General features: G+C 34.4%; 1 protein-coding gene across 5 annotated transcripts in view; it reads left to right on the top strand.

Moving 5' to 3' along the window:
* LOC120515603 (D-ribitol-5-phosphate cytidylyltransferase-like) overlaps positions 1 to 16559 on the top strand; it is a 117102-nt gene that overhangs the window by 1632 nt on the left and 98911 nt on the right. Inside the window, exons 1-3 of one of the 5 annotated variants that reach the window (XM_039736713.1) lie at positions 4415 to 4589; positions 4718 to 4964; positions 6904 to 7183. In XM_039736713.1, the coding sequence (XP_039592647.1) occupies positions 4735 to 4964; positions 6904 to 7183 (510 nt within the window). In that variant the 5' untranslated portion in view covers positions 4415 to 4589; positions 4718 to 4734. Of the gene's footprint in view, positions 1 to 3936; positions 4120 to 4414; positions 4965 to 6903; positions 7184 to 16559 lie in introns of those variants that run through there. The other 4 variants (XM_039736714.1, XM_039736712.1, XM_039736715.1 and 1 more) reach the window with 4 other exon arrangements.

A 16559-nucleotide genomic window follows, 5' to 3' on the forward strand; every position in this document is an offset into this window, starting at 1 on the left:
ATGTCTTATTGACTTAACTACTTTATACTACAATATTAAAGATTAATGAGGTCTAGATAGGAAAGTATGAAAATGATTTTCAACATCTGGAATTAACATATATTTTCAGTGATCCCGATCATAGCTATTCACCTCTGACTTAACCAGTTTATAGTACATGAAAATCCAAAGTGCTTGGGCGAGACTTCAGTTCAGGCCTAGTTGTCAAACACAAGGTGTTAGTGATGGACTGTACAGTAGACTACATTACTGCAGTTTCACCTTTATAAGTTGGTCATTTTCTGGTAATCTACAGAGGCACACAATCTCAGTAAATGGAGAAAAGTGCTGTATATTCAGGTGGAAGCTAGTTAATAGAAATTTTAAAAGAAATGTTAGAACGTTTTTCTTCACACAAATGTAGTGTGGCAGACTGTTCTCCTTTAGGAACCTTCAAAAGCCAACTATTTTTTTTACTGAAATTAGCTGAACAGGACTGGCAAGCTTTTATGGGCTGAATGGTCTGTTCTCAGTAAAATTGTTCTAATGATCCATACTGCATATGCAGCATAAATGCAGAAGTCGTCAAAGTAATTCATTCATTTCTTTCATTTATACTTGGTGTTCTACAGCTTGGATTTAAGTGAGCACGGTTTACTGGCAAGTGCTCTTGTGATCTCCTGACAAGGATAACTATGTCTTGAAAACTGCTAGGTAATTGCAGGACATGAAGGCACTAAAGACCATTTGTGTCTGAGTGTTTTTTAACATTTAATAGCAAATCAGTCTTATTCTTGTCTTTTTTTAATGGCACGGTATTGTCACTTAAGTAACCTGTCTGGCTACCAAACTCAGACTTAATATTACGAAATAAACTGAAAAGCCATAAATCCAAAAACAAATTAAGGCATCAAATTAGGCGAACAAGAAGACTCAAGACCGGAAACATGCCATGGCTAATTTTTTTTGCACTAAACATATGCCTGTGTGTGTTCTGCACAAATCCCTGTCCAAAAAGCCTCAGAACTGTAAATGGTGGTCTCAGGAGTTTCAAAGAGACAGAAACATTTTCGGAAGGAAGGAGAACAGGCAGCTAGATGGAAATGCAGGCCAGGTGACCCAATGTCTATGAAAAGATAGACTTGCATAGGACTGACGTGAGTTTTATTTTATATTTTGTGGGTTTGTGGTTTCTCCTCATGTGAACCTTGCTTGATACAAATAAAATGCCTACAGGAAAGAAAAACACCTGTTTCTTTGAGCGTATGTCAAATTTAATGGACAGAGCTACGCCAATATTGTTAAATTAATGTTATTAATATGTCAATGCCAATGACTTACAGCAAATACAGTCATGTTATAAGGGCTTTATGAAGGAAGAAAGTTAACTGAATTAACAAAATATATAAGGAAAAAGTGGTGAGTAGGATCTTCGTAATAGTTTATACTTTACAGTATGATCAGATTTTATTGTTGAGCATCTCAGAACGATATTTAAAGAAGCAATCATGCAAACATAAAGTAAGATGAGCAAAAAGATTTTTTTACAGAGATCTTTTGAATGACAACCTATAGATATAACAGCTCATGACAACTGAAACTAGAAAATCAGTTTGTGGTACAGGAGACATACCGGTAAATCTAACATTATTCGGTTAGACTAGGTAAAAAACAGGAATCAATGTTTACAGTGTGTTGAGTTACAACAGTACTTAACCTACACAGCAGTGAAGTCAAAGGTCAAGGAGTCATAAACTACTTTTGGCCACATTCTCTGCCATGTCGCTTTTGCCTAGTAATTACTAGGCAGTGACCTGAGGCTGCTGATGGGTAATTAGTCACACAAGTTAAACTTGCTTTTGTTGTTATCTTGTCACTTTCTCTCTCTCTTTTGCAGAGAAATATTTGGTTACTGCTATATACTGTACATCTGACCTGTACACTTGACAATTTCACAGAGATATGTGTGCAGTTTCTTTTCTAGACACTATACCTCTTTATTTATTATTTAATTATCATCCATCCATTTGACTTGATTAACTAAATTCTCCTACAATTTCTGCTTCTAAGTAACTTTGTCTGGCACCACCTTCGAACAATTTGCCACAGGCAACCCTAAAAGGAACAAGTACCGTATGTGCAGATAACATAACTTTTAAGAATCAGAGGCCTAAAGCTCCTCTATCACAACAAAAGAATAATGCTAGGACAGGTTATATCTCTTAACATGCCCGGAGACTTCCTAAGTGTTTCACTGTGGGAGCTGGAAAATGTTGCTGAGGATATTGTGGCCTGGTCTATCCAGCTTAGCATGTTGCCATTATTACCCTCAACATAAATTGTGAATGATGATGTGATGAATTTAAAAGTATATTGTAGCAAAAATTTATTACACATTAAATTAAATTATCGTCAATATGTGTAGAAGTCCATTGACAGAATTCCCTTATTGCTAACTGTAGTTTGTCCCTAAGGGTTCAGTCCTTTTATCTCTTCATGTTGTCATTTAGAGATATAATTCATAAAAATTATATCAGCTTTCATTTGTCTGTTAATAATATTCAGATGTATAAGTTGAATAAGAATTTTTCCATAATATCATTAATTAAGTACACTGTCATTAGAGATTTTATTTCATGAGGTTTTCTGTTTTTAACTATACAGTACGTATGAAAATGCCTCAAAGAAAATGAAGCAAACTTTTGCAGAGAATCTTTTATGGTGCTGAATAATATCAAAATGGTCAACAGCTACAAAAAAGTAAAACTGATGACTCTAACTTTATTGTTTTCACAACTAGTAAGTGGCTTATAGTTGTGGTGATGGCAAGGTCATTGGAAAGGGTCTAACAGTAGCTTTACTGGGTGATTAAAACTGCTGTATCACATGGTGAGAATCCTGGTTTTAAATCCTAACCCATTTACCAACTCTGTGCTTTTTACAAGTTTTCTCTGTTTCCCAAAGATGTACTACATACTGTACATTCTATATGTTCTAAAGTGTCCCTCTTAGAGTATACTTGCCCTACCTGTCCCATCCTGATTCCTACCGTGAGCCTAATGCAGTGTATTCAGTGACTGGATAAATGGGAAATTGTGCTGTTATTGTCATTCTATTAGTTTTGAGCAGAATTATCTACACCTATATAAACTGCTAAGGTCAGTCTGTCTGTCATGGGATTACTTGTGAACTAATGAGGCTACAACCTTGTTCTTCGTCTTAATCAAAAACTTAAGTCTTGATATGTTCTGGAAAATAAAAATGAATTACATAGCAGCACCCGGTGGATTTAGTGGGTGGCAAATTGACCTGTAGATGTGTATTTAAGGTAAAGTGATTGAAAAATCAAATGTGAGAAGTGATATCTGCTTAGCATCAAGATGATCACCAAAGGCAATTAAGTTATGAAAAACGAGAAGACAAGTTGCTGAAGCACACAAACAAGTAAGAAGTAATCCTGAATATACTGCAATTGAGCAGCCAGCAAACACAATAGCTCAGAGGTATGCAAGACAAATTCCAGGATAACAGAACCCAAAAGAGAGAAGTACACGGCAACAATCGAGACGACTGTCAAATAGTCTAAACTTCTGACCATATAAAAGCATTATTTTTAAAATGTTTCTTTGTAGAACACTTAGCAAAGTTACAGCAATGGAATCAATCTGTATTTTTTAATGTTGAAAACAAAATAATGTGCTGCCAAAATTGAGTTCAGCTTGCTCCATGTGCGCCATCAGGAGTAATAAAATACATTATAACTTCTTGAGCTGAACTGAAAGAAGAAACTCTGGTATTTGGAGAAGTACCAACAGCTCCTTAATTTTAACTTGTTTTTTATTTGCATTTTACTTTAGGATCATAGGTCCACCAGTAATAGAACATTAAGCTTGAATGTGGTTAGCTGTGCTGCTTCTCCTTTTCTAATCCTTCCTGATAAAGGAGGCTGTCAAGAGTCGAGATGGCTTCATCTCCATTTTTTTCCCTCTATCCCACAAAATTACATAAGATTAGACCTAAAATGGTGCCCAGTGTGTGTTAGTGTGAAGTTTAAATCCCTTGTGGGATTGGGACCTTGTCTTGTACTTGACTATAACGGGACTGGCTCGGATTCCCTACACCCATCAAATCGAATCAAAGGTGATTATGAAAATGATGCGAACAAAACTTTTACGAGGCATGTTTAAAATGTATTCTTATAGTTTTAAAGTTGAAGGACTAGAAACAAAAACAGGGAGGGCACTATACTCAGTCTAAGTTATATTACAGTATTCTATTTTTTCTGGAAGTGATATAAAGAACGCACTGTAAATATAGTACAAACCAGTTCAATAAATCAAAACCCTGAAACTTTTACAATAAATGGACGCACAAGCGCGTACGTTAGGAAAGCCTGTCATAAAACCTTTTGAAAAAGCTTTACCGCGTACATTTCCACAAAGCACGGAGTTCTCTTCCCGTTATCGTGTACGCGCAGCCAGCGAGCAGTCCGTCAGCTGTCAGCTGTAGCCGCTGTCGTGCGCCGTGTCGAGGCAAGACGAGCCAAGCCGCCCGGTGATTGCGCCGCCACCGCAGCTCCGTTTCAATCCTGCACATCTTGCTCAAACCCGGTAAACTACACTAGCTTAAGTGGCCCACTGCCACCGCGCTACTTTTTTTTTCTTTTTTTGGATCAGTACAGTCCAGAAATTTAAATAACGTGGAGTAATTCTTATACACCGCGTCTGATCTCTTTCAGTTTCTCGGCTTTTCCAAATGGAGCTTATCGACGACTTTCCCGCTAGGCCCCTCGATCCTGCAGCTTGCTTCAACCAGCATGGCGATCCGAGTGGCGACGGTGCCAGTGCCACAAGCTTTCGCGGCCCGGTAGCGGTTGTGTTGCCGGCTGGTGGTTGTGGAGAAAGAATGGGGCTCTCAACTCCCAAACAGTTTTGTAAACTGCTGGACAGACCTCTTATCAGCTACACCATACACGCTTTCGAGAGGTAATTGACTTTAATTGCCGGTTGCTCGTTGCCTCAATGCTTTCAAAGAGAAGGAGTCGCCTACCGTCTCCAAACGCGACAGCCGCCAGAGGTGCTTGTGTCCACCTGGCTGGCTGGCGCGCTGCTGCTCCGCATTTACGTACGAATGGAGCATCTCAGGGCATTGCTTTGTAAAGTCCACGTTTTCTGACTCAAATGTTAAGCTTATTCTTGTAAAATTGTTGTGTATCAAATAATCAGTGACCAATTATTACCCAAGTGCAAGCTTTCCTTTTTATTTGTAAACGTGATTTATTAAAACTGGAAGTTATTTTCTGCTTATCCACGTTTGCCTGAGCAGCATACTATGCTTACAAGCACAAGTGTAATTTCCTGATTATTAATAATCACTACTAACAATGGTGAGCCCTGTGAAAAAGGTCAAACTGACCTGCGTAAAAGCTTTCAAACAACAGGCGACCTAATATAAAAGCAAACTTCAAAGACAGGATTATAACTGATACATGTTTTCATCTACATACAACTCACATGAAACACAATTCACTGAAAATAACAGTAAGTGAAAATGTCAGCTGTTTCTCATTATACTCACCAAATCTAAAATAGCCCAAAGGTAGCACAAAGCAGAACTGTGTTTATTTCATTTGTGCAATAGTGTAGATAAGGCTGTAAACTTATTCATAGGATACTCTCTTCACAGTTGGCTTCTTTTTGCCATAATGCTACCTGAATAATCTCTGGGTATCTACAACTTTAGAATTACTTTAAACCAATTCAGGAAATGGATGGATATTTCACAGAAGTCAAGTCAATTCGGGGAGCATTCACTGGTACAGCCTGTTGCTGCACCCACCACACTACAAAACAGCTCGGGATACCGGTTGGCAACCTCCCAGGCAGACACACGGTCCAGTCCCACCCTCCAGAAATGACCTTCTATCTGCTGCAGCCAGGTTTTACGTGGACAACCCCTTGGCCTGGTCCAACCACTCGGCTCCCCAACAATGAGCATCCTGTGTGTCGGATCACCTTTGGGGAATCACGCCACATGGCCATTGTGTCGTAACTGACGCTCCCTCACAATGCAGGTAATGTGCCTCATTCGGGACTCCATGAGCAACTGCTCATTCGACACAAAGTCAAACCAGCTGAACCCAAGGATTCTCCGAAGGAGTCCAGTCTTCATCTCAGGTCACTGGATAGCGTCCATGTCTCGCAATAATGTGAAATTAAAATTTAAAATAATGTGTACAATCGTTTTTAAAATTTAATTAGACCACAAGAATCATCCATCCATACACTTCCTGAACTAGTCATTTAATTCACATAAAGGTCTGAGGCAATCAGCACCCTGGAATAAATGAGCACAAGGCATGACCAGCTCTGGGCGAGGCTGCCAGTCTATTGCATACATACTTATTTATACCAGCCAACCAACCCAACTTTCAGATCTTTGGGATCTAGTGGAAAAAAATGGAATATACTTAGAAAAACCTGTTGAAACAAGGGGAAAATGTAATTAGTGGGATTTGAACCCAGTATTCTGGAACATTGTGGGAAAAGGGCTGACCACAGTGTCATGAAGCAATCAATACAACTGTATATGAGTATATCAATAAATGAAAAATAATGTTTACAATATTTCATAAAATATATGTTACTTTTGGGGCCTTTTAATTTGAAGGGTCTTCTGTCAGTAAGTTTTAAATGTCAGCTAAACATGAGATTCACACCCTGTTTCAACCAATTTTTAAAAATACAGTATTACGGATGTAAAGTTTTAATTCGTTTTGACCAGTATCACTTAATGATAATTAAATGTTATGTGTAATTTTTATTTACCACTATTTACAGTAGTATATGCAGTATATGACATGTAATATATACCATTTTTATTAATAAAACGTATAAGTACGGCATATTGACTCTTCCGTTACAGAATGAAGTGGATTGAAGTTGTCATTGTGGTGGTGGCAGAGCAGCATGTTGAACTGATCAAATCTATTATTCAGAAATATAATCACAGGAAAACTCAGTGGTGTGTTGGTGGACTCACACGACACAGATCTATATTCAATGGGCTAAGTGTGTTTGTGGATGACAAGTTTCTGGAGTGCCATCTCACCAAGCCAAAAGTTGTTATTATTCATGATGCCGTAAGACCTTTTGTGAACGAAGATATTCTACTGAAGATTGCCACTGCAGCTAATGACCATGGGGTATGTAGCATTTATTAATCGTATATACAGAACGTATTTATTAAAAACTTGAATATTCTTTTTTAGATATTTTAAAATATATATTTCACACACCATTCATTCATATTTGAACGTTTTAATACAGAAATGTAATCTGACAGTGGGTAAAAATTATTTGGCCGCTCATCTTCTCATAAGTGAAAGGTAACTAGAAAGTTGCAAGTAATGTGAACAGCATGTCGGTTTTTACCACTGGTTAAGAAAATGATGTTATAGTTTATAAATGTTACAGTTACGCCCTCCAGGTTGTAAGAAGCTGAATATGGAATATAATTAATCTTCAACAGCTTTTTATTGGGTAACAACCCAGTTTTGTCATACAAGTATGTTCATTTTATTTGTTTACTTTTTATTTCTCCTTTATGTAACATAAACATAAATAATGCTCCTAGTAAAAAGCTTAACACAGCTATATAGCAGCATTTATTTATCTTATCACCTTTTAAAAGATTTTACATTAAGTCTAAATGATTGTGATGGTATATATTTTTTAATTCACACTCAGTTCATTGATACTTTTTTGATGAAATAGACTTTGCTGGGCCAGATTGGACACTGTAGTGATGTAATTGAAAGGTGAATGCAGCGTTCAATAGAATTATTCAAATTTCTGTGTATTTTAACCACAAGATACGGTGTTCATCTGCTAATCGTGCAGCAAGACAGAGCAATTTTCCAATTCCAAAGCAACACAGGGAATATATCAATGGAAAGGAAGGAAAAACAAACGTTACACAGCTATAGGCCCGTCTTAAGTATTGTCATGATCAGGGGGTAGTAGCATAAAGGATCCATCTATCCATACAGCTATCCATTTTCTAAACTCACTTATCCACAGCAGGGTTGTGGGGAAGCTGGAGCCTGTCTCAGTAAGCATCACAGACACAAGGCAGGAACAATCCCTGAAGAGGGTGCTAGCCTATTGCAGAATATAAGTGATACAATACTATAAATAGTGACTCACGTATTTAAGAAAGAGGGAAGAATATAAGGAGAAGCACAGTCTAGAAAGACATCAGCCAGCATTTCTTTTTAAGTCACGAAGCTCTGAAACACATCATTAAGAAATATTATTGAAGCTAAGACTCTAAGGCCTTTCATAACAACTCTGGATTTGCCTCTTGATTTTCATTTGTTTTAAAATTACAAAGCATACACGTTTCAAAAAGGCATTTTCCTATGTTTCATACAGTATATTATCCCAAGGTTATACACTGTGTTTATCTGTGATGGATTTAAAAAATGTTTTTTTTCATCTTGAATGCTGATTTCCTCATGAAGGTGGGTGGTTGAAAACAAAACCTAGAAAAAGTTCTAGCAACAAATGATATAAATTCCATTGTTTCCAATGTTGGAAGTAATAGTTTGTAAAACAGGAAAATATTCTTGGGGAAGATTACATGAACTGTACAAAAGCTGTTAAGTATAAAGAAGACTATCAAGAAGACCATGACTCTCATTCAAAATTCAACTGAAATTCTAGATGTTGTATAAACAGCAACAGTTCCATCCATCCATCTCTAATACCACCTATCCAGTGGTTACAAGGGACTGATACTGATTCTAGACAGCAAGACAGGAGAAATGTCTCAGTGTTGGGCCATGTGCATTGTCTTACATGTATAGTCAGTATGCTTAGGCTAGTTTTTGATTTACCATTTAGCTATACATGTACATCTTTGGAACTTGGGAAGGAAACAGAATAACTAGAGGAAAATTCATTCAATGGAAAATGTTCACAATTAAAATACAGTACTGTTTTTCTTAGAAACAGCTTTTGACTATAATGACTAGATCATCAAGAAAGCAAGGATTAAAGAAATGCAGACTTTCAGCTGTGGTGCTGGATAAGATTATTGTTAATACTATGGATTATAAGGAGGATAAATTAGTCCGTTTTTTACAAGATCAAGCCTAATTTATCCTGGAATCACTTATTGGTGAAGTAATAATATTTTGGTCAAGCCATAAGAAAAATAGACTGATTGTAAATGCAATAATGCCTGGAAAAGTTAAAAGTAAAGGATCAAGAGAAAGAAAAGAAACAGATACCGTTATGAGTGAATTTGAAACGCAATAGTAGAAATTAAAAAAAAATGTTGTAAGTAACAGAACCATTTGTTGAACTATGTTCAGAAATGACATAACAGATACTTTCCATGCATGATTATTGCATTTTACATATATTTGTATTTCATGCTTTGACTGGTGTTTTATTTCCCAAGTTATCGCAGATCACAACTATAAACAGCATCTCCCTTTACATTTTAAATTTCAATAAGCTAAAACGCAAAGATAAAAAAATGCTTTGGCTGGACTAATTAATCACTGTTCTTAAATCCTTTCCAAGTTTGGTTGAACATGCTAAGGATTTTGGACAAATAGTATTTTTAATTAGACATTCCAGATATGTTAATGGTAAGATAATCCACTAATATTCATCCATCAATATGCAACCGGCTATATCCTAACTACAGGGTCACGGGGGTCTGCTGGAGCCAATCCCAGCCAACACAGGGCGCATGGCAGGAAACAAACCCTGGGCAGAGCGCCAGCCCACCACAGGGCGCGCACACACACACCCACACACCAAGCACACACTAGGGACAATTTATGATCTTTTTTTAAATCTTTTTAAATTTTCAGAAGACTAAATGCAATGTGACTGAAGTGAATCATAACAAATTTTCAGTGCAAATAAAATAAATTACTTGTTCAGCAAAGTTTACTGTAAACATATAAATCACTGAAACCTGCTGAACATTTGGTGAATATAACGATATGCTCTTGATTTTATATGTAAAGACCATTCTACTGTATATACTGTATAGTATATGAGAGCTTTGTTGTTTGTATATTAAATGCAAACAAAAAATGGAGTAAATAAATAAGCAGATTAGAGCATTGTACTGTTGTACTCTTATGTTATTGATTTTAAAAAATAATTTTGAAGAAAGTTTTTCAAAATTCGACAGAATACTGCATTTTTACTTAATATAATTTGCTGTAATTTTATGGAACTACATTTTTAAGTCATTGCATTATTTATTTCCTTAATGTCTGGCTCAAACATCTGTTAAATAAGGATGGTAAACATTATTTGATTTCTACATATACAGTGTACTAATTATGTGTTAAAATCATTTCTCTTATGTTGTCTGCTGCTGTTATGTCTGGAACATGCTGCAGCTGTAACACATTAAGTGACTCTCTAACAAAAAGGTGACAATAAAATCTGTTTTTGCCTTTAACAATGAAGCTCCTTTAAAGCTTTGCTTGTCTTGTTATACAGCCAAGTATATTTCAGGAGTGTTGGTGTCAAAAAATAATTGACAAGACTAGTTAATATTTGTTAAACTCTCATTGGACCATGTTTTAATCCATGTACATTCTGAATGAATTATGATTAGCCAAATAGAGTTTCTTAGATATAATAAACATTAAGTCAGGATTTTGGATATTCTCCCTATTATGTATGAGGATTTTTGTTAAGGCTTAAATATCCTAGAGAAAATGTAATTTAGATTGGAAATTCTTGACATGGAAAAGGTCAAATGCTTGACTTAGCCAGTGAAAGTAATTATTTTTGACAGTTCACTAAGCTCATAAGGGTGGGAAAGTGTGCCAATGGACAACATATAAAGTGGATGATTTAGTATTAGGTCATACATCAAAATTCCATATGTGGGCTATTATAGCAGAGTCTGTGTTCATTGTGTAGTTTATTTTGGCCACTCTTGTAGCAAGATGACAAATTGCTCATCTTCGAAACTAGACAGGATATGGCTCCCTTTGTTCAGAGTGTGTCATTTCATTTATTAAATGATTTTCCAGACCTGAGGGACAAAAATAAAGACATTTTGGCAAATTATTGACAATTTAAAATCAATTTATACTCAAAGGACACTATATTAGGCTAAATATGTCCTTGTGTTTCAGGAATGACAAGGAAGTATTCTGAAGGGATAGATGCAGAAATAATCAAAAGCAGGTGTACAGAAACGTTAGGTTTATTCATTATGCAGCTTATTAGCAATGGTTTTGGCACATTAACTACTGTATGTTTTTAGTCATCAATAAAATATAAATGCATGAATATATTTACTTAAAATACTGTTTCGCTATTTCTAGAGTAAAACTTTTGTGTTTGAAACTTTGCCTTTTTGAATATTTTCTTCTACAGTAAAGTTAAGAATTTAAAAAAGAAAACGGCTACCTTTATGTTATTACTTTGTTACAGTATACTAGAAAAGTGGAAACCAGCTATGTCAGTGGTTAGTCAGAATCAATTTTATACTTAGTAAATTTTGCATGTAACAAATATAATAAAAGCAATATTCTGAGCAAGAGTCCAGCATGGATTTAGAAGGAAAACATCCTGTCAAAAATTTGTTAAAACTTTTTCAAAATGGCAATATGAGTATCACATATAGGTAGAGCATATAGTTTCCTTAGACTTTAAAGGAAACCTTTGATAGCATTCCACAATGAAGATTAATTCTGAATACAGACGTCATTGGAATCAGTGGTAATTTATGGAATGGGATTGCTAGCTGGTTAATGAGCAGGAAATAAGGACTACAGATAAGAGGAGAATGCTACAAATGGGATGAGGTCATCAGTAGAATTCTCTAGAGATCTCTGCTAGGTCTGTTACTGTTTCCAATTTACAGGAAGGACAGATTTTGAGTATATTGACTAAACCTCTGAACTTTTCAGATGAGACGAACATTGAAAAGTTAAAAAATGCTGAGAATGTAGCATTGCTAAGAGCTTAGTCTGGCAAAGTATTTTCACAATAGATTTCATTTTTCAATTTTAAAATATTTACTTTTTTTGCATTTTTTCATTCACTTTTAATTATCAGGTATTGAAATTGTCTAATCCAATAAGACCACTGCTTCTACAGTGCAGCCATTTTTAGCTAATGAACTTTATACTAGAGAAGGCACCATTATTGCTTTTATTTTAATTCAGCACTTAAGCTTTTGAATTCCAACTATTTTTTTTACCTGTATGTGTTCTGTTACATAAAATAAATTATTTATAATAAATTATTTTTCACACATTGTAAAATATCTATTTTTTTTACAAAACAGCCTTATTTAATTACAATAGCTGAAAAAAAATCATTACCAGCATTATAAATATAGTTATAAACTAACCAGTCATCAAGTCTTCATGAAAGGTATAGTCTCAGTTCATTTTACTGATAAGCTGTGGCTTGTATGTCAACTGAGCTGTCATTTTGAAGTTAGCAAGACAGTGTTTACATCTAGCTCATTACGTTTTTGTTATTTAGATTTGCATATGAACCTCAACACAAATAGAATTACAACTCCCAGAATGCACCCTATAAAGGGAGGCTGAGACTAGTTATTTGAACCTGAAACTTTCTATTAGTCTAAACTCTGTGACATAAAGTTCATCCACATTATAAAAAACAATGACTAAAGTAAACATAGATGGGTGAATTGATTAACAATAAAATAGATAGGCATCTGGGAGGTCTATGTAGGTAAAACAATATAAGTACTTAATTAAAAGCTGCATGTGTAGAAAAAGATACTCTCTGACAAGAAAGTCTTGGGATAAATGTTGGTACAATTTATTAAGTTTTCCATTGCAATATGGAAGTTGGTTACTCATTGAACATGGTTGAAGTGATAAAACACTTTTATATTACTCTTGGCTTATATTCCACATATATGATACTGTATATCTCTTTACACTGAGATTGGATTCATTACAGATGTGAGTAACAAGTGGCAGAATAAGCTCTTGTGCTGTTATTTGGTATTGCTTCCTTAATAAACAGCTCAGACTTATCCTATCATCCTGACTGCAAATAATTTACTCACTTAAATCCATGTTGTTGCATATTTACATAGACCATTATATTGAAAACCTTAGCACAAAAATGATGCCACAAACTGTATGCATGCCATTTTAGATATTTACTAGTGTAAACTCAAGGATTATATATGTACTATTTACAATGTACAAACAGCGAGAGAATTGATCAGATCTATAAAGAAAAAAACAGAATGGTATGAATGTACAGTAGCCTTAAATGTCTAATTAACAGATGAGTTGCAATTAAAGTCTTCACCTTAAAATGTGTTAAATGTTATAGATGACATAAGACAAAATCATATATCTTACTAAGGTGAAACTAATTCAGAATGGTAAATATAATACCTTTACCTACCAGACTGAATTAAATATCCATGTTTAGAAAGATGCAATTTTTCAACATGAACAGCAATTAAAACAATTTTCAAGTGTGCATGTATTCATTTTATATTGTCATGCAGAAATTACTATCTTTCTGATATTTATTCTTCTTTAGCACCATTTTCTGTGTTTTTTTTATTTGCATTAATGTTTTCTGTTATTTTCTGCTATTACTTGTTTCAGAATTTGTTAAATGTGTGAACTACTACTTGTTTTATTTTTGATCCTACCAGAGTCACACTTCTTTAATATTTCTGCACTAAGATTAATTTGTTCCAGTGGGATACAAGTGTCTGCCCATTCAAGCTGTCTAACATCTGTTTCATTACTCATCTACCTTTGCAACAATATTTTTTACTCATTAAAGCACCATTTTAGTTCCTTTTGTTAAAAACACTATTTCACTGTCTTTCAGGATTTGGTTTACTAATATATAATAATTTTGATTTCCCACATTATTTTATGTGAATTGGTGCTGACTTCAAATTGTTTCCATTTATATAGTATTTTTCTTAGTTGTTTCAAAGTTATGTATTTGTGGTTCTTCCTCTGCAATGCTAAATTTCCGTAGCATTATTGAGTGTGGGTTTATATATGAGTATTCACAAAAGGAGAGGCATCTTGGATTGGTTCCTTGCTGTCAAAATTCTCTCACAATTGTGTTATGTTAATATTTTTAAAAACAAAATTGTCAGCAGTTTTTTTCTTTGTCATTTTAAAATGTTTAATCAGTGCTGATGCATATTTGTAGTAAATTCTTTGCTTTTAAATGTAATTTTGAAAAAGCCATTTTCTGTATCCCGTCAAAACCACACTTGTGAAGTTAGGCCAGGCACAGATTCCTGTTTAAAGTATGTTTAATGTGAAATCTAAAGACTGAGTTTAAAATATATTGGGTGGTAGCTTCATAGACTAGGGAAAGAATGCTTTTGCAAAATGTAAAAAGTTAATGCAAATATACTGTAGATTCAGAAAGAACACATGACATATAAGAAACCTTTGCTTGAATTAATGAAAGTATATGAGGTAAGACAGAATATGTGCATTATACATAGGAGTACAACAGGAATGTGGCTTTTTTACTCTTTTTTCTTTTTTAAAACTTGCTCATAAGAAATATTCAATGAAACCAGTGATCAGTTGGTTTTGATACATTAATGACTCGCTGTGTTTGTGCAGGATCACTAACACAGGAAAAGTTAATGTCTTAACATGAGAGAGACTACATTGTAAGCAATAGTATATGTGATAATCAATAAAAAGTAACAGGAAAAAATATTTTACAGAATTTGAATAATTTAAAATAAATAATATGTGATATTTTGCAATGTATGGTGGGGTATATGAATTTGGGAGCCCAAGGAAAAAATTTTTTTTATTAAAGCCTACCTATCTTTTAGTAGAGACAACAGATTAATGTACTAGAATATATTACATTTGCCATAGGGATTCTCAGTCTTCATTTATGATTTAGAAGCATTGTCCTAATCACAAGACTTTCTTTAAAATGGGTTAATTGGTTAAAATAATAACATGAATATCAGAATTATAATAATATGTTAGATAGATAAAACAGAATATGAAGACTTACATCACAAAATAAATATCTATTAAACACAGAAAATTATTTTCACACTTAATGTACAATGAAAAGAACAGATAGCTTCTATGGAATATGCAATTTCTTCTTTTTATATTAAAGATGAAAGTACTGTTATATCTACAATTAAACTGAACAGTTTTGAATGCAACTCCACAATACATTTTTAGCCTAAAGCATTTCAAGATGAAATCTCCATGATGATGTCCAGCCACCAGTTTAAGAGGAACTTTTTTGCATAGTATCTATATCAGATTTCACTTTGTCAGAAAATTGTTTCTTAGTTTGTACATATTATACCATTCTAACTTTACTGTGTGGTTTTCAAAGCAGTTCTGTTAAAATGTAACTTTTGTTCAATTGTCTAAATACGCTTTATAAAATTTGTTCAGAAATACATGTATGCATGGAAATAATCTGTATTAATTATGAGTACTTAGTTGTTTAGCATAGTGCATATATTCTTCCATCATTTTTGCAACCTACTTATCCAGATTGCGGTTGTTGGAGGATTTTGCAGCCACTTCGGGTGCAAGATGGTAATAAAACTTGTAATGAGCTGCATTCTGAAACAAGACAAATTTTATTTTTATAAAAAATATCTTCTAATTCAATATTTAAATGGCAAATTATATTTAGATGTTTTGGTGCTTATTTTTCAACTTCTCTGCTGTGTTATTCAGAGGTGCAGGCAGTGAGATAAGCATGAAGTTATGTGAAAAGGATATACAGCCAGGCCCTACCCTTTATCTATCTCTCCTTCTTTGTTTCTCTCCCTGAATTCTCAGTAGCCCTTTATGCCAGCTGGTAGGGATGAATTTGACACTTGGTTTTAGATATGGATTCATTCTGTAGAGAATAAATAATAAATACAATGTTTGTTGAATGTTTTTGTGGCCGATCTTTGCATTGTAATAACATTTTTTAGAAGAAAGGAACATGGCCAGTGGAGAGCACCTGTCTTCTCCACTTTTTTTCACTCTCTTTTAAGTTTCTTTTACTCTTTATTGTTGGCAGTGAGACATGTTACTACAGTGTATGGCATTTTAGGCAATGCTGCTTGTAAGACTTTGTTTGTCCAGTCTGGGGATATGTGTCTTTTTTTTTTTACTCTTGACATGGACCTGACTTTCCATAAGATTAGTTGTACATCCAAAAAAAAACCTCCATTTACAGTTAGGTCCATAAATATTTAGACAGAGACAACTTTTTTCTAATTTTGTTTCTGTACATTACCATAATGACTTTTAAATGAAACAACTCAGATGCAGTTGAAGTGCAGACTTTCAGCTTTAATTCAGTGGGTTGAACAAAAAGATTGCATAAAAATGTGAGGGAACTAAAGTATTTTTTTAACACAGTCCCTTTATTTCAGGGGCTCAAAAGTAATTGGACAAATTTAATAACTGAAAATAAAATGTTCATTTCTAATTCTTGGTTGAAAACCCTTTGCTGGCAATGACAACCTGAAGTCTTGAACTCATGGACATCACCAGATGC

Source organism: Polypterus senegalus, chromosome 15 (genome assembly GCF_016835505.1).
Source record: "Polypterus senegalus isolate Bchr_013 chromosome 15, ASM1683550v1, whole genome shotgun sequence".
Taxonomy (NCBI): Eukaryota; Metazoa; Chordata; class Cladistia; order Polypteriformes; family Polypteridae; genus Polypterus; species Polypterus senegalus.